We start from the raw sequence: 20079 nt of genomic DNA on the forward strand, positions 1-20079 counted from the left end.
GGGTCCCCACTGGGGTGCCTGGCCAGTCTGGGTGAGGGGCTGAGGGCCGTTTTCAGGCTGACTGGCGACTGAAGCTCCCAGCCACTCCTTTTTTTCTTTTTCTTAATTTTATTCTGGGATTTATTTACCTTCTATAATTGAAACTTTGTTGACGTCACTGGCGCTCCTAGCTCTGAGGCCGAGGCTGGCTGAAAGCAGGTATCTGGAGTTTGTTTGGCTTCTTTAATTGAAACTTTGTTGCTGTCCTGCTCACTCCAGCTATGAGGCCGTGGCTGGCTGAAAGCAGGTATCTGGAGTTTGTTTGGCTTCTTTAATTGAAACTTTGTTGCTGTCCTGCTCACTCCAGCTATGAGGCCGTGGCTGGCTGAAAGCAGGTATCTGGAGTTTGTTTGGCTTCTTTAATTGAAACTTTGTTGCTGTCCTGCTCACTCCAGCTATGAGGCCGTGGCTGGCTGAAAGCAGGTATCTGGAGTTTGTTTAGCTTCTATAATTGAAACTTTGTTGCTTTTGGAGCTGTTGCTTTCGGAGCTTAGAGCAGGCCACGGCAGGCGGGGAACCTTGGCTTCCTCCATCACTGGAGCAAGCAAGCCTCCTGCTCGCTTCAGCTGCATGGCTGCCAGCCGCCATCTTTGTTGGCAGTTCATTTGCATATCTTGCTGATTAGCCAATGGGAAGCGTAGCGGAGGTATGGTTAATTACCCTTTTTGTCTTTTATTAGATAGGATATATATATGTATGTATGTATATACACACACACACACATATATATATGTAAATCTAGAGGCCTGGTGCATGAAATTCATGCACGGGGATGGGGAGGTTGTGGTCCCCTCAGCCCAGTCTGCACCCTATCCAATCTGGGACCCCTCAGGGGATATCTGACTGCTGGGATCGGGCCTAAACCGGCAGTCGGACATCCCTCTCACAATCCTGAACTGCTGGCTCCTAATCGCTCACTTGCCATCCTGCCTGGTTGCCCCTAACTGCCCCCCCTGCCGGCCTGGTCACCCCTAACTGCCCCCTCGCTGCTGTCCAGGTTTCCCCCAACTGCTCCCTCCCTGCCGACCTGGTTGCCCCCAACTGCCTCTGCCTGCCTGATCACCCCTAACTGCCCTTCCTTGCTGGCCTGATCCTGCCAACTACCCTCCCCTGCTGACCTGGTTGCCCCCAACTGTCCTTCCCTACAGGCCTGATCTCATCCCCAACTGCCCTCCCCTGCTGACTTGGTTTTCCCCCAACTGCCTCTGCCTGCCTTATCACCCTTAACTGCAAACTGCCCCCCCTACTGGCCTGATCGCCCCTCACAGCCCCCCTTCTGGCCTGGTCGCCCCATGCAGCCTGCTGTTAAGTCGTTTGGTTGTCCCTCACTAACCCCCTTGCTGGCCTGGTCATAGGCAACCATCTTGTGAGGGCGCGAGGGTCAATTTGCATATTATGTCTTTATTATATAGGCTCATATGTAAAGTGCTTTGAGCAGTACTTACTTGGCAAACACTAAATACATATTAGTGCTTATTTGTACCATGCTCGCTGTCTTAGACTGAGTATATAGGCTGTGCACTGTTCAGCTAACTCCAAGTACATATTCTCATGGACTACAGTGCAATCCAGTGGCTGTAAGTAGTATAATTCTTCTAGTGGAATTTTGTGATAGAAAAGAGACATATTGTCCCATTGTATTAAATTATAACTCTGAAATACTTGAAATACTCTCAAAACACCTTTTTCTTATTTTAAACAAAATGTATTCTAACTTGAAAAAAAAGTGGGAAGTTGAAAAAAAAATTGTTTAAATCTCCCAATCCTCGTCTAGTACTTCCCATAGTTAGAATGAAGGTTTCTGGTAGTCTGTTAGGTATTTTGGAAGTGGTTGTCAATTTCAATAGGAAAAGGCATAAAACAATTTTTATTAACATATGTTTCAGAACTGTAAAATTTCAAATTAATTTTTTAATACTTTAAAAAATAGTTTATATACTCAAAGTTTTTGCATGCTGTATTGATCAGTTAGTGTCAAATAACATTCAGGTAATAGCATGCATGGAGTAAGATGAGGACACATTCATGTTATGAGCCTACTCCTTGCCAGGCAGTTATTCTAGATCGCATGGAGACAGAAATAAACAAACAAACAAAAAAATCTATTCTTATGGAGTTGACATTTTATTCTGTTTATTTTATTTGTGTGTGTGTGAGAGAGAGAGAGAGAATTTTTTTAAGAGTTTATTTGAGCCAAACCGATGACATGCTGGGAAGCAAGATCTCAAATGCTTTCATGGAACTGACATTTTAAAGCATAGAAAGCCATTAAACAAACAAATAAAATGCATTATAAGTTATATGCTAATATATTATGCAGAAAAAAATTAAAGTAGGAAAGGGGATAGTGTGCCTAAGTGTTTGGGGAAAAGGATAGTGTAATTTTAAATAGAGTAAACAGGGAAATCCTCACTAATATGCCTCAATATCTGAAGAAAGATGATATAATTATCTAGGAGGAAGAACAATCCTAAAGAATATAAGTACAAAGTCCTGGAGATAGTAGCATGCCTTATTTGTTTGAGAAACAGCAGGGGAGGGGCTCAATGTAGAACACAGTAAAATAAGGGGGAAATGGTAGGAGAGGACAGGTAATGAAGGGTAAGTTCACTAAGGCCTTGGAGGCCATAGTAATGGTAAAAGAATCCATTGTAAATGTTTTGCCTCTATATTCTCTCTTTTTTTTTGTTAATCCTCACTCGAGGATATTTTTCTATTGATTTTTATAGAGAGTGGAGGGGAAGGAGAGAGAGAGAGACAGAGAGAAAGACAGACAGACAGACATGGATGTGAGAGAAGCACATTGGTTGCCTTCCGCACACACCCCATGACGGTGTCTGCAGCCAAGGTACATGCCCTTGACTGGAATCGAACCCAGGACCCTTCAGTCTGCAGGCCATTGCTCTATCCACTGTGCCAAACCGGTTAGGACACACCTCTACTCTCTTTGATTTGTGATGTTCCTTTAATCTGAGCATCAAATGAATAAAGTATATGAGTACAAATGTAATATCTAGCACATTACATAGTAGATGCTCAATGAATGTTGATTGAATTAATTTATGTGGCAAGATGTTTAGAAGTATTTTAAAGGTCCTGTGTTCCCTTGCTGAAGGAATACTTTTCATTTGCAACTGCTTTATATAGCATAATTCAGCATTCTGATAGTCCTCTGTATTTCATTTACTATTTTAATATATTTTGCACCTTCATTGTGTTATTGAATAGATGCTATCTTTAAATAACTTAAATAAGAATCTATTTTTATTAGTCTTAGTATTGATAATAGTCAGAATCTATTTTTCTTGGCATCATTAATTTACTGTTATAAAACAAGTATTTACATTTTCATAAAAGTGAATAAATCTTATTTAAGTCCTATATTTAGATTGATTTCTTTAAAAGTCCAAATTTTTCTCTGTCATTTTGTTTGAATTTGCTTTTACCAAAAGTTATCCCTGGTTTTTAAAAAGCTTACTGATCTAATTTTAGGAATTTAAGTACATCCACGAAGTCATCTGCCATTCTCTTAATATTTAAAGACAAAGTACTGCTTATTTAATTTTAGTTCTCAACTCTAACTTACTGCTCATAGGCATACCAATTATAGTGGGTTTTTTAGTTAATATATGGTTGTGTGCTTTTTTCTATGGATTAGTATTTTCTGAGTTATTAGAGTTTTGGTTTTAGGCTAATGCACTTACCTTTTAAAGCTTATATACTTGTATTAGTGATTCAAGTTTTAATGTGTATAAGGCGTATTGATACAAGCAATTTTTAATTTTTGGAAAACCACAGAATCTGTTTCTTCAAGTTGAAATGTATACAACATACTTTCCTACATCAAAGTCAAACTAATAGAGGCATTTATAGACTTTTTGTTAACACTGTGTAGAGAATTTTTAGATTGGGGGGGTACATTTAAAGGGATGGTTTTGGGGGATATATGAGTAAAGCAGTTTCAGACTACAGATTTCAGTAAACGGTCTTTGGATTAGGAAGAATGATGTATTCTCTTTATGTTCTCTTTCCATCTTTTTGTTAGATATGGTGTACCCTGTCCTTTTGGATGAGACCGCTTACAAAATATTTCTATAACTCCTGAAACTATCGGGATATTTGCCTACTCTCCAAAATAGTGATTGTGAATATGTTCATTTAGGCCCCTAGTTTTCTGCTGAATTACATTTCCAAACAGAGTCATATGTTTCCTGTGCATCTACCTGTTAACTTCATTTTTAGTATTTATTAAGGCTTTTCTTGCACATTTGGGCATTCTGCATTTGCTAAGAGTATGAAATTACTTTTATTTCCATGCTATCAATACAAGTTGATGAATTTATATGTTCTACCTTTAAAATTTAAATCTTCACTTTTCTTAGATCCATTCTAAGCAGATTCATAAACTATTCATTATACATTTATCATATTGTAAATATCAAGCCACAGTATTCTAGAACTAGTAGGACTTGAAGAGTAATATGGTTCTTACATAAGGAGTGGAAGATCATTTGTTCTTTTCTAAAGATTTCCAAATATTAAGTTCTTTGTTCTTTGAGAAACTAGATTTCTTTTTCCTGTCCACTCTATGTGCTCTTTTCTTTTTTATTTAAGCCCATTTCTTTTTTATTTTACTTTAGTGTTTTTCCATAATGAAATAAAATTTGGATTATTTATAATAGTTGTGGAACATGATTGGTAGCTCAGAATCCTAATACCAAAAAATACTACCAAAATAAAAATTCCTTGGGCTATAAATATTTCTAGGTGATACTATTTAATCGTTGAATAGGAATATACTAGTTCCATAGAACTTGGGCAGTCTCTCAGTGAAAGACCTGTCAGCCTTTCCCTCTAAAGGGCAATAATAAAAATACCTGATTATCTTCAGATATTATGGCTTCTCATGATTTGTTTCAAATCTTGATAGACTATCACCTCTTGATAAAGGCAGATAAATGTTAATGGCAGTTGGCTGTGATTTTATTAATTGGTTTCTGCCTACTTTGTAGACACCAGAGAACGTGTGTGTATGTGATAGTAAATGTGGTATTGGGAGGGAAAAGTAAGCAGTAAGTCAGATTGTCTATTCAGCAATCAGAGTAGAACCTCCATTAGAAAAGAGTAAAAAAGGAACAGTGCAGCCTTCCTCCCCACTCCCCCACCCTCCACACACAAACACATATGTTGGCACTTTATCCTTGATAATACAAGGTGAGTACAAACTGTTACTAGAAGTGAAAAAAATGTCTGTGGAAAAGTCTTCATATATTAGTGTTGTGAAATAGTTGATTTTATTATGGTTCACATGTGTCAGCATATTAATAGTAAAAATCCTGGCTACAGAATCCATAAGAAAAAATTGCCATTAGGAATTTGTTATTCTTGTAACCCAGTTTTTAGACGTATCCTACATATTTAATGCTACAATATCTATTTAGGTAGTTTATAATGAAATTTAGAGTTTTAGAATTTTGTTATAATCATCCTAATTCCTTGAAGAATTAAATTATGTTCTTTATATTTAGAAAGAACTCAAAAATATTAGTTCATGTGGAATATGGAGACAGTAATTACTTTTTTTAAAAAAAATCCTCACCCAAGTACATTTTTCCCATTGATTTTTTTGTTTTTTTTGTTTTTATTTTTTGAGAGAGAAAGAGGAGGAGGGGAAGGATCAGGGAGAGAAAGAGAGACATCTATGTGAGAGAGACACATTGATTGGTTGCCTCCCACACCCGCCCCTCCTGGGTCTGGGAATTGAACCTGCAACCGAGAGACAGTTTAACCACTGGGCTAAACCAGCCAGGCCAGTAATTACTTTTTAATTGGTGTAATAGTCTTTTCAGCACAATTAAAAAAAAATTAATGTATCTTTTTCTAAAATAGATACAATCAGTCTGGTAGAGACTGGCTTTTGTTTCATATAATTCTATCCAGTCCATTCTCATTCTTTTACTGTAGAGATCTTTTTAACATGCACAAATATTTAATTGTGGCCTCCTACTTACCATTGTTCACTACAAAATAAGCCCTGTCCCTTCCCCTCTTTTTTGCCCCCTACTGCTTCTCCCATCATGAAGCTTAGAGTTTGGGGAGAATACATAAATTATTAGTTGCACATGTGGGACTCACTGCACTATAGTGGCTAAAGAGGAGGACTCTAACATTGTCTGGATTCACATCCCATCTCTGTCACTTATCAGATATGGAACCTTGGGCAATATACCCAACTATGCTGGTTCTCATCTAAAAATGAGGACTACATATGTAAATGCATATTCATGGTTTTATTTTCTGTGGTTTCAGTTACCTGCGGTCAACCATAGTCAAGAAACATTAAATGGAAAATTTCAGAAATAAGCAATTTATAAGTTTTAAGTTGCATGCTGTTTTGAGTAGCATAATGAAATCTCAAGCTGTTTCATTCCATCCTTCCTGGGATGTGAATTATCCCTTTGTCCAGCATATCCACACTGTATACGCTACCCAACTGTTAGTCACTTAGTAGACATCATGGTTATCAGATCATTTATGAGAGAGAGGCGAGAGAGACAGACCACATTTACATAACCTTTATTACAGTATATTGTTTAATTCTGTTTTATTATGTTATTAATTTCTTACTGTGCCTAATTTATAAATTAAGTTTTATCATATGTATGTATAGGAACAAAACAGTGTGTATAAATTTTGGTACTATCTAAGGTTTAGGTATCCATTGGGGGGTCTTGGAGCATATTCCCTGTGCATAAGGGGGGAAGGGCTACTGTACTAAGTAAGCGTTGAGGATTGCATATGAGTAAATACATTTTAAAACATTTAGGATATATTGCCTGGCACATAGTAAGTGATCAAGAAGAGTTATTTTTTTCAATGACTGTAAATCAGGGGTCCTAACTTAGTGTGAAAGTTTCAGAGAATGGGAGACAAAGCATTCTAAATAGAGAGGTATCAGGATTATGCAAAGGCCCTGAGGTGGAATGGAACTTGTGTTTGATTTACTGAGGTGTGGCAGCAGTTTAGTGTGGCAGTAGACCTGTGGAGAGAGTTAAGGTCAAAGAGATTACCTAGGGCAGCGGTTCTCAACCTGTGGGTCGCGATCCCTTTGGGGGTCGAATGACCCTTTCACAGGGGTCGCCTAAGACCATCGGAAAATACATATATAATTACAAATTGTTTTTGTGATTAATCACTATGCTTTAATTATGTTCAATTTGTAACAATGAAAATATATCCTGCATATCAGATATTTACATTACGATTCATAACAGTAGCAAAATTACAGTTATGAAGTAGCATCGAAAATAATTTTATGGTTGGGGGTCACCACAACATGAGGAACTGTATTAAAGGGTCGCGGCATTAGGAAGGTTGAGAGCCACTGACCTAGGGCCTTTTGTAAGCAATATTATTGATTTGGCAAGCTGTTGAAGCATTCCAATCAGTAGGGCCATGACAGTTATTTTAAAAATTCACTTTGGCTGATATGGGAAAGTAGATTTAAGGGGAATAAGAATGGTTAAAAAAATGTTCAGAGGATATTGGAGATATGCTGGGAAGTGACAAAGATGGAAAGGTAGGATGATTTCAATAAATATTTAGAGTTAGTCTGATCAGCTTGGAGTTTCACTTTTTGCAGATCACAAGGGTTACATATGGCATTTTTCAGAGATGAATAGGAACAACTAGGAATAACCCAAATTAAACTGAGGCATAAGGTTTGTGTTGGATTTTCAGATTATTGTTGTTGCAGAGTTGTTTTAAGGTCATGATCTCAGGAATCTTGGTCTGTATCCTGTAAGTGGGGGAAATTAACAAGACATGAGAACAGGAAAGTGACAAAGTCAATGTAGTAGTTATTAATATGGCACAACAATATAGTTAGTCAAGGGAAGTCTTGCTTAGTTCATCATCTAGATTTTTGTACCTGGTTTGTCTGCTAATACTCTTGCTCTCTTTTAACCTGGCAAAAGTTCGGCCTACTTTTCCTTACCCAGTTATCACTGTCCTTACAGACTTCTTCCATGTTGGCTATATTGAAAAGTTTTGTTGTTTCTTAGGCTTTCTCTCACTTCTGAGCACTTGTGCATGCTGTCTCATGCCAAAGTTAGCTCCCACTCCATGCACTTGTATTTCCTTTTTTATCAAGGTTTTGCTCACCCAAACATTACTTCTTTTGTAATAAAATCTTTCCGTCTGTTTCCCTCAAAGTTAGATATTCCCTTATTTGTGTTCCCAAAGCACTTCTATAGATTTTTATTTGTAATTGTTTATTTATAGGTCTGTCTCCCAACTAGACTGTGAGTTAAGACTTGGGACTGTTACCTATTAGTTTTTCTCTTCATCAACACAATTTCTAGCATAATTCATATAGTAAATCCTTAGCATGTTTGTTGAAATATGAAGGAAGACCAGACAGAAGGCTAAAAAAATCTAGTCTAGAATTTAAACTAAGATGATAATAGGAAGAATGTCAAAAACAGATGTGAAAGCCACTCTAAAGAAAGAATAGAACGTGATGGATGTGCAGAACAAAGCAGGAGAAAGTAATCAGGAAATAAGTTTTAAATATTGCTGATTTAGTTTATTAAATTGTACTTCTGAGGTAGAAATGTTAGCAGCACTTTAAAATATGCTGCTAGAATCTTGAGTTAAGACTGAAGATAGATTTTGAAATCAAGCTACATTTGTTTGCTATCAGGAGAAGGACCACTCCATCATGAGGTGTGTGTGTGTTCTCTCTCTCTCTCTCTCTCTCTCTCTCTCTCTCTCTCTCTCTCTCCACCCCTCTTCCTCTTTGAAATCAATAAAAAAAATATATTTTTTTTAAAAAGGTAAAAAAATATATCAAGTTGGTGGTTTTGCAAATTCTTTTTCTGAGATTATTTTGATTTACTGCATTGGCTTTGAAATACTGTATTTAAATGTTGAGAATGTCATATCTTAAGAATTTCTAGCTAGTCCAAGTTAAATAATGAAGTGTGTGTTCTCTCTCTCTCTCTCTCTCTCTCTCTCTCTCTCTCGTTAGTTCCTGTGTAGTCAAAGGAAAGATAAAAATGTCAATTAAATGTTTTAGATCTGTGTTCCAGATGTTCTTAAGAAACATTGCTTTTGGGATATACAAATGTTCTTTCTTGGTAAAATTCTTAATTTTTATTTCTCATTTGTTATAACATCTAGTATGAGAGTTGTGAGAAAAGATGGTTAAAAAAATAGATATAAGCCCTTGATATGTTTGCTTGAAAAAAGCTGACAGATTATACATACCAAAGAGTATAACATATAACAGATTTTTTATGTAGTAATGTAAAATGAAGTATGTTTATTTTTAAATTAATTTTTCACATTTTCATTACCAAGTTGATTTTAATATAAATGGCATAACCAGTAATTTTAGTATATTTCAAGATAGTGTTGACATCTCTTTGAAATTGATAAAAATTGATATCTAGAATACTTTGATTTCTACTTACTCTCTTCCAGGAGGTAATTGTATCCTTTCATATTACTATATATTCATCTGTTTATTACTATCAGCTCTCCCTCAAAATATATCCTTTATCTAATCACTTCTACCATTGCCACTGCCCTCTGAGCCACCATCTCTTATCAACCTGTTTCCCTGCTTCCATTCTTATCCCCTCTTTTGTTCAATTCTTACAGAGTAGCTTTCAGTCATTTAAGAACATTTATATGCCAAATTATGTCAACCTTAAACTGCCCCCAAACCATCTCTCTATCTCTTTTTAACCCTCACCTGAGGATGATTTTATTGATGAGAGAGCGATATCAATTGGTTGCCTCCCATATATGCCCTGACCAGGAATCAAAACCAAAATCTTTTAGTGGGTGAAACGATGCTTCAATCAGCTGAGCCACCTGTTGAGGGCCCAAAACCCTCTCTTGACTTCCCACCTCACATAGAATAAAATCCAGTGTCCCTCAGGCCTGTCAGGCACAAAATGATCTGACCCTCATCAGTATATCTGACTTTATTTCCTGTCATTTTCCACTAAGCTCATGCTGCTTTAGTCACAACACTGAGGATCTTGCTGTTTCCTCTTTATTGAATGCTCTTCCTATGGTTCTGCCTAGTTGGCTCCCTTACTTCTCTGCTTGACTATCTTCCCAATTCCACCCTTCCTGGTTATTATTCTAAAAACTTTCCTATTCCATTTCATTATTCTATATGGAATAAAGGACAGGCCATTTAAAAATAAATTAAACTAGCTTTTATGAAAATCTTACTATGTTGTCTTTTTCCTCCTTTCTTTTTGGTTTTGTCATGGATTAGGAAAGTCTTTGTTTCATCTCAGTACACATCCCTGGACTTGGGCTTGAATTTGGAGAGCAGAGTATTATTACACTTTTACCTCTCTTTTTTTTGCATAAGTCTTGTAGGAATAATTAGCATTTTCACTGATGTGTGATTTAGCACATAAAACAAATATGAATTTCTACGCATTTGTGTTCTTTCTGGCACACAGGAACACACACATACACTGAATCTGGGAAAATCTGGTATTGATGGAAAAGAAACATTTTCCTTTGTATGGGGCACTTCATATGTTTAGTTTTGCTTTCAAAACAGTAAAACCTTTGCACAATATTAGCATGAAGTTTTTTATTCTGTACAATTAACTTCAGTTTTGGAATTCTAGAAATCTGTAATTGGTTTTGAAGATAAATGTTATACAAAAATTGTCAAAAGAAGAGTTTAATTTGTATCTATTTGAGTTAATTTATGTGTGTTAAATATGAAGAGAGATATGCTGGTACTCTCACATAATTTTATTGAATTCTATAAGTTCCATGCATTTTCTCATGTGTTCTTTCTTAGAAATAGAACTCAAATGTATCCTTAACTTTTACAAAACAAGCATTTAAAATCTCATATGTAAAGTGCCTTAATTTGTAGATTATGCAGTGCTTTCCTTCTTGTTAGTGACTACTTAGGGGGATAGAGATAGGCATATGGGATCCTAATCCTTGAAATTATATTCAGAATTATGGAAGAGCTTTCATGAGATTAACCAAGGGAGTCCACTGCCCAAAGAAGATTAAGTATGTCCTAACAAATTAATAGACTCTTTAAAAATAACTTTCTGTATTTCATACCTAAAGAGATTAATAGTCCAAAAACATATAGCAAAGCTGTTTTTTACTATTTTTGATAGTTAATTAAATAGCTTTTTCTCAGACTTCAACAGGAAGAATAGTTAAATATTTGAGTTTTCTACAATTTTAACAGGGAACTTAAGATAAAAAAGCAATTATTAAATAGCATGGATGCTTTCAACAAACTTGCACATCAACTTGCTTTTTTTAAAAAAAAATTGTATTTTATTGATTTTTTTACAGAGAGGAAGGGAGAGGGATAGAGAGTTAGAAACATCGATCAGCTGCCTCCTGCACACCCCCTACTGGGGATCTGCCCGCAACCAAGGTACATGCCCTTGACCGGAATCGAACCTGGGACCCTTGAGTCCGCAGGCCATCGCTCTATCCACTGAGCCAAACCGGTTAGGGCTCAACTTGCTTTTAAAGTCTGTACCATATTAGTTCACCATATCTACTGATAAATAATAGTAACTACAGTGTTTCATTTTGAAATGAGAACTAAAAGAAATTGTTCATTTCTTGTTTATAGTTGAAGAAAATACCTGTATTCATAATAAGTGTACAAGAAAAGTATCAAATTTGATGCTTTCCCCAAAAATTTTTATGGAAAGATGTGGTCACCATGTATTTAGTTCTTTATATATCTCTCCTATCGTGGCATTGCAGTTTACACATTCATCTTAAATAACGTCAATTGATAGCTTTTGAAAATAAGTAAAAATTAGCATAGATTTAGTAATTTTTTATTTGGTTTGGGTTCAAAATTGCTAGTGTTGGATGTGGTAATGACTTAAAAAGCAAAAGAGTAAGCACGTTATGTAATGGAGAATAAAAATTTACACCAGGATGATGAATGAAAAAATTATCCTATAATATTATATGAGTGGGTACTGTGGCTTCAGATAAAACTCCCTGTGTGCCATTAAATACTGACCCTGAAATTACTATATCTTAATAAACTTATATTGTAAGTGAATATCATGTACTCTGGAAAACAGATAATTTAATCAGTAATTATAGTATTTACAAAGACACTACTACTGAAGATGCATGTGAAGATGTTGAATACTTAAACCCAAACTTAATTTCAAAAAAATGTTTGCAGGAGAAAATTATACTTGGGGTTGCTTTTTTTTCCCCCCAAGAATAAGTGACATTTATTTCTTTTAAGTGGAATTATTGTATAAGACAGGCTTTACATTTCTCCTCTTATTTTTATGGCCTGGATGTAAACATTAAGTACTATATTGTTATAGTGAGATTTATATATGTCTAACACAGTGGTTCCCAATCTTAGGTGGCCATGCCCCACCTAAGCATCTCTAAAATCCTGATGCCCCCCCCCCCATGACATATAATTCTTATTATTCAAAAAATGAGCTCCTATTCACATGGAGGAAGCCTAAAAAGCCATTAACTTGGTCTAAAGCTTCCAAAGAACATAGCATCCATGAAAGAGAAAAATAACAGAATGAATGGACAGTTGAAGTACTGAGGAAGAAATCACTAAGAAATTGTTAAAAATAATAATATGAAGTGATATGAAAAAATAGCAAATAAAGTTTCAAAACATATAATAGAGAACTTAAATGCATATATATGTCAATAATATTTTATATACTGTATATGAGGCCCCTAGAACCATAAGAAATGCAAAAAATTCACTGTTAATAACTCATTCTTGAATTGCCCCCCTTAAAAGTCGAATTGCCCCCCATAAACGTCAAATTTCCCCCCTCTGTGGGGCATGTGCCCCACGTTGGGAACCACTAGTCTAACGTGTTCCAGAAGCCCTTAGTTGATCTGTTTCTTCATCTTAGCAATGCTCCCTTCATTTTCTGGTTACACATAAGAATAAGGTAAAGTTTGACATTTTCCAAAATATTATTCTTGATAAAAGCAATATTTTTGTTTAGGTGACAAACAGCATGTTTGGTGCTTCAAGAAAGAAGTTTGTAGAGGGGGTCGACAGTGACTACCATGACGAAAATATGTACTACAGCCAGTCTTCTATGTTTCCACATCGGTCAGAAAAAGATGTAAGTTAATCAGTTCATTGTGTTTACTTAGTCTGTCTCTTTCTGGTTCCTGAAAAGCAGTATATGAACTTCAGTGTACCATCTTCAGTTGAATGACTATCTTTTAGGCACATTTCTAGGCCCAGGAATAAGTTACATTCTAATGGTAGACAAATGTTCTGATTCTCAAGTTGGGATATGGTAATGCTGTGGTAGGAAGTATTCAAAGACATGGGGTAAACATGGTATTGCTTTAAGATCAATTTTTTTTTAATTTGTGAATTGACTTGTGTTGAAACACATATATAGAATAGAAAGATTTGCACAGATTTCAACGTATAATGACAGGCCTCAATGAAACTTTACCTTTGCTTTGTAATCTAGCTATAACCCTAGGCCTCAGATAGAAACAGCTTTTTTCCATTGTTCAATTGTAGGGATGCAATAATAAAAAATTTTTTGAAGAACTATATTCAAAATATGGAAGATCATATAGAGGTGTGAATTAAATGCTTTGGAAGGCTAATAGTTCAATATTCCCATTTGGAATGAAAGGATTTAGGACATAGCCAAGTCATAATTAGCCAATTGATAAAATATTTTAAATGAACTCAATTGTTATTTTCAAATTCTGGTAAACTACTTTAAATTATACACTGTATAGTAAATCTTCACTTAACGTCATCAATAGGTTCTTGGAAACTGCAACTTGAAGCAAAATGATATGTGACAAAACCAATTTTACCATAGGTTAATTGACATAAACAAGAGTTAAGCTCCTATGGTATATTTGGTCACAAAAACATCATACTTCTAAAATCCCCAAAACACATCTAATATTAAACATTGAAATAAACATGAGCTATATATATATATTTAAGAAATATTAATAAAAACAATTAAGAGAATTATTTTCCAACCTGTTTATTCCAGCTCGATGTAAGGCAGGACCAAACCCTGGACAGGAAACCACTGCATGGTAGGGTTCCCTCATAAACACGCACATCCACACTCACTTAGACTGGGACACTTTTAACACGCCAGTGAACCTAACAATATCTTTGGGACATGGAAGAAAACCAGAGTACCTAGAGGAAACCACACAGACATGGAGAGAATGTACAAACTCCATACAGTCAGTGGTCCCCACTGGGAATTGATTCCCCGCCACCAACACCACCAACATAATAATGAAGCGACATATAGGAGAACCTGCTATATACTTAGGAAAACCAGTTGCGGTCTTCTACTTTGTACTTTTCTTTTTTCGTTTACGAACTTGCTGTTCCTAATTTCTCTCTCTCTCTAATAATCTACTCTAGTTGTTAAGGTAATAAGATTCTTAGTGGTGTTTAAACAGTTATAAAATTTTAAGATATGTAACAAATTCTTTCATTTTTTTCATTAAAATTTATTCCTGCGTCTTTTAGAATTTCACAGTTTGGCTTAACTAGGTTAAGTTAGGATTTCAGTGGACTCTAAAGATTCTCCCCCCCCGCCCACCCCTCGTTTTGGTGTTATTCCACTTTATTTGTATTTGAAAATTGTGTCATTTTAGCAACAAACTACCAGTTGCATTGTTAGAGTTCTTTTCAAATTATGTGTATGGTGGTTTTCTTTATACTTAGTGTGCAATTTTATAACTCAGAATAATGTCATCTAATTTATTTTGTTATGTTAGTGCTCTAATTATTTGCTATAAATTATAATGGAATTATATTTTACATAAGTTGCTATATTTAAGTATTGATCTAGAGTTAAAGAATTTGGGATGTCTTTCTGGTAGCATCACTGCAGAAACTATAAAACTAATTCGTGTGTGTTACTGTGATTGTAGCAAAAGTTAAGTTTGATGGAAAAGTGGCAGTGGAATGTTACTTATTGATGAAAAGCATTTATTTCAATTAGGAAGATATGAAACTTGCAAACTGATTCGGAAATAAGATATGTGAACAGAATGAATGCTAGAGATGTCTGTCTTCTAGAGAGTAAAGTTTTTTAGTCAGAATTATTTACATCCACTCTCATACTCACATATATTAGTTAGCATTCCAATCTAGTTGTCACAGAAATAACACAGAATGAATTGATTCATAAAACTTTTTAATTAATTAAGGTAATAAGACATAGGGATTAAGAGTTTGGGCTCTAAAGCAGTAAAGGTATGTGTTTGGGTCTTGCCTTTGTCTATTAGCAAAAATTTCTCCAAGCATCAGTTTTCTCTCTGTAAAATGGGAATAATAATATATATGTAACTACTTATAAATTTTTGCTGTTGCTGATACTTTTTAAATTATAAAATAGTACAGAAAATTTTAGAAAATATTCATGGGAGAAAATAAATTACCCATAGTATTGACAGTCGGGAATAATTTATTACTAAAATTGTAATTTTATACTTTATATATTTTTATTTTAAAAATGTTATTTAAATCTCTGGGACATACTGACATATTTTCTATTTGAAAGCTTGTAGCAATTTTTGCTTTCATCAGCACTCTCTATGCCCTCAAGAATACCAGCTGTTACCTTTACATCTTTGCCAATAGACAAAAGAAATCTCCTGTTTTAATGTACAGTAAAACGTTGCTAAACTTATACACATGCACACACATAGAGTGATGTGTCTTTTCCATATAGTTATTGGCCATTTGTATTTCTTTCTTTGTGGACTACCTGTTTTTGTGCTATTTTCTATTTCTCTATTGAGATGATGTCTTGTTTATTTGTTGGTGTATTCTATATATAAGAGTAAGAAAATTGTCATTTGCCCGGCCGGACTGGCACAGTGGTTGAGCATCGACCTAGGAACCAGGAGGTCAGGGTTCGATTCCCGGTCAGGGCACATGCCCGGGTTGTGGGCTCAATCCCCAGTGTGGGGTGTGCAGGAGGCAGCCGATCCATGATCCTCTCTCATCATGGATGTTTCTATCTCTCCCTCTCCCTTCCTCTCTGAAATCAATAAAAATATATTTTTAAAAAAAAGAAAATTGTCATTTGTTACAAATATTTTCTCAGTATTTTGCTTTGTTATTTTATAGTTTTTTAAATACAAAATATTTTTCTTTTTTACTGAATTTGATTCATCAGTCTTTTATTGTTTTTGTTTTTGAGATCATACTTAGACTTCTAGTACTTTTGTGCTTCATTCTTCACATATAACTTATGTTCATTAGAAATATATTTTGGTTTAAGGTGTGCATTTTATAGTGCCAGATTCCCCCTTACTTTGAATATCCAGTTGTCCCTACACCATGTATGATTAGCTCACCAGTCAGAAAACTTTTCCATAAATGACCAGATAGATTTTACATGCCAAGAGATTAACTAAGTGATATTAAGTAGATATTTATATAACTTTTAAAAATATTTTTGAAAACATTCTTGGTTCTTGCATTCTGCAAGTATATGCAATATGCTAGATTTAGCATATGCTATTTTTTTTCCTGTTCTTTATACCTTTTAATATGTAGGTTTTTATGGTGGTTATTTTTATTGTATTTTTCTGATTGGTTTTTACTGGTATATAGAATAGTTTGATTGTGTATATATTTATAACCTACTACCTTACAAAGTCTTTTATTAGTTTTTGTTGATTGGAAATGTGGACTCTGGAAATCCTCCTATATGAATTTATATCTCAACCACATGATTTACTAGCTATGTGTAAATAGTACTTGGGCAAGTTAGTCTCTGTGTCTCTGTTTTCTCATCTATAAACTAGAAATAGTATATGACTCATGAGTAGTTATAAGAATTGAATGAATAACTGTATGCAAAACTTTTAGAAGACAGGTAGTAAATATTAAATAAATTTGCCACTGAATAATATATATGCATAATATTGTTTGATTCTCTCGGGTTTTTTAGGTTTTATGTATCATCTGCAAATAATTATTATTTTTGTCTTTTATAAAACTTTTGAAGATAAAAAAATGTTAAATACTAAATAAATGATGGATAATTTTGTAATTTTTTTCTCTCTGGGAACAGTGAGAAAATAATTTTAATTTGTAACTGACTAGTGGTTGAGGGAATCTTTAAGCCAATTATTTAAAAAACAACAACAACAAAAAACAACCAATTTCCTGATTTACACTATTCATAGAATATAAAATGTAACTTTTTTGTCATATACATGATCATAGAAGTATATAGGAAACTGTTCTTTATGAGATTATTTGCTAATTAAATTGTTAAGTGGTTGTTACTTCTTATTTTCCAAGACCTTTTATTTAAAGATGTCCCTGTATGGTATGTCTTCCTATAGAATGCTGAATTTTCTGTTTTGAAATACAGAAGTAGTTTTGTAAATATTACAGATATGTTACTTAAATGTTTTCAAAGATAAAATCATAGGCAGATATGGATTTGATTTCTTTTTCATCATAATTATTTTCTTTATGGGGAGGACCTTACAGAAAATGAAAGGCATTCATATAAGACATGAAATAGACAACTCTTTGGGGGTAATAAAATCTAGTCAACTTAAGAATTTTAAATATACATATTTATATTTTAATTGCTAACATCTTTTCTAGTCTGAGTCTTTGCACTTATTTGATGATTCTTAAGTATAATCATTTTAGAAGACAAATTTATAGGAACCTTTCTCCCTTGTTTTAATTAATGCTGAATAAGGGCATAAAATGTGACACCTACTGCATATTTTTAAAAACTCTTAAAACTGATAAAGAGTAGGCTACTTCCTTATTTTGACAAACAGCAACCATTTTGAACCCATACCTAGCTTTCATACTCGTGTTATCCTACAGCAGTTATGGCAAGTATGCTTTCTCTTAGGCCAATTAATAATATTTCATTAAAATCTGGTATAAAATAAGGATACCTTCTATCACCATTATATGGTCATCCTCATGACTAGTATTTAAGTACATACTGAACTCATGCTGGCTATTGTCATTGAATTCTTTCTATTTCAGGACCTTAGCACTTTGCACTTTCATTTTTCAGATCTTCACATGGTTCTCTCTGTCTTCCTACCCTACATCCATGTATCTGCTAAAATATATCTGAGAGACCTCTCTGATCACTCTTCCTAAGCAGACTTTTGTATATTATCTGTACTACTTCCACTATCCTTCTAAATTCTTTCCTGCATTTTAACAATCATAGCACCTATCTCTACCTGAAAGTACGTATTTATTAACTGTTTATTATCCTATCTACTCCACTAGAATTTAAGTTTAACAAGGGCAAAGACTTTCCCTTGTCTAGTTTACTGCTGTGTTCTTAGAAGCTGTAATAATGCATAGGACATAGTAGGCTCTCAGTGAGTCTTTGTTAAAGAAAGGGAAAGAAAGTTGATATTGAAAAATAACAAAATTAACATTATTTTTTTTAATATATTTTATTGATTTTTTACAGAGAAGAAGGGAGAGGGATAGAGAGTTAGAAACATCGATTAGAGAGAAACATCGATCATCTGCCTCCTGCAAACCCTCCACTGGGGATGTGCCCACAACCAAGGCACATGCCCTTGACCGGAATCAAACCCGGGACCCTTCAGTCCGCAGGCTGACGCTCTATCCACTGAGCCAAACCAGTTAGGGCAAAATTAACATTATTTATAGGAAATATTATTATTTACCTAAAAAAAACTGAAAACTCACCTTTAAAACTTTTAATAGAAAATATGCATGCATATAAGTGTCATTTTTCTATGAAAGTGATAACCTGGTATAATTAAATATAAATACATCAGACTATACTCTAAAGAAATTGGAATTAAATGTCAAATTGTTTGAAGGGAATGTTCTAAAATCTACAGTCATTGTCATTCACATAATTTTCAAACTGAGTATTTTAAAGATAGAAACCTACTTATCAAAAGGAGTTAAAATGATATAAGAGATATTAAATTTTGATATTTCTACGAAAATGGTTACAAAGTGTTAAACACTACTAATAATAATTTATATTCAGAAAATACTATATTAGTCCTATCATACTAGCAAGGAGTTTGTTTTTTTCTCTTGTAGTGGAAGAATAGCCAGTATCTATGAGGGAGCATTGAAGTAAATGCCTTAGAAGTATAATTAACACAGAATAGTCTTTGTACAAAATAGTTTATCAGTTTATATTAAGAGCCTTTAAAAATGTGAACTTTCCTTGAATCAGTCATATGCCTTTTTGTAAATTTGTACTTTGCTTCTAACCTAAAATTTAGACAGTATAAGAATGATTATTTTCATACCTTTTTTAGTAAAGAATTTGAATGTTAAATGATTAATGGAATTATTTTTACAATTATTACCAAATATTTCAGCATATGTTAATACTTTTTAAAATATGTTTTTATTGATTTTTTTTTAAAGAGAGAGGGAGAGGGATAGAAAGATAGAAACATCGATGATAGCGAAACATCATTGATCAGATGCCTCCTGCACACCCCCTACTGGGAAACAAGCCTGCGACCTGAGCATGTGCCCTAACCCCCCCCACCCCCAACAATTGCCGCTGAGCCACACCAGCCTGGCTATATTATACTTTTTAAAATGTTCTTTTTTAAAATTTAATGTTTTAATCAAAATTACTTGAAGTATCTAGTAAATGTATAATTTGTTGTTAGTTATCTGATTCATAAGATATCAGGTCCTATGACTTATTTTTGTCTTGTCCCTGTCTTCTTTTGGTGTTTTTAATATATCTTTTCACTAGAGGCCTGGTGCACGAAAATTTGTGCACTCGGGGGGAGTCCCTCAGCCCTGCCTATACCCTCTTGCAGTCTGGGACCCCTCGGAGGATGCTAACCTGCTGGCTTAGGCCCGCTCCCTCGGGGATCAGGCCCAAGCTGGCAGTCAGACATCCCTCTGGCAGCCCTGCAGCCCTCGGGGGATGTCCACTTACCAGCAGGGAGCAGATCTAAGCTGCAGTC

General features: G+C 34.7%; 1 protein-coding gene across 12 annotated transcripts in view; it reads left to right on the forward strand.

The window, feature by feature from the left end:
• The window catches only part of CNOT2 (CCR4-NOT transcription complex, subunit 2), a 133855-nt gene that overhangs the window by 72016 nt on the left and 41760 nt on the right, over window positions 1–20079 (forward strand). For 11 of the 12 annotated variants that reach the window (XM_014539583.1, XM_005866110.2, XM_014539593.1 and 8 more), the window contains one exon: window positions 13080–13202. The exons of the other annotated variant lie outside the window; for it this stretch is intronic. In XM_014539583.1, coding sequence (XP_014395069.1) covers window positions 13080–13202 — 123 coding nt within the window. The remainder of the gene's footprint in view (window positions 1–13079; window positions 13203–20079) is intronic. 12 annotated transcript variants of the gene reach the window in all.

The sequence above is a fragment of the Myotis brandtii genome, unplaced genomic scaffold (assembly GCF_000412655.1).
Source record: "Myotis brandtii unplaced genomic scaffold, ASM41265v1 scaffold2204, whole genome shotgun sequence".
In the NCBI taxonomy this organism is placed as follows: domain Eukaryota; kingdom Metazoa; phylum Chordata; class Mammalia; order Chiroptera; family Vespertilionidae; genus Myotis; species Myotis brandtii.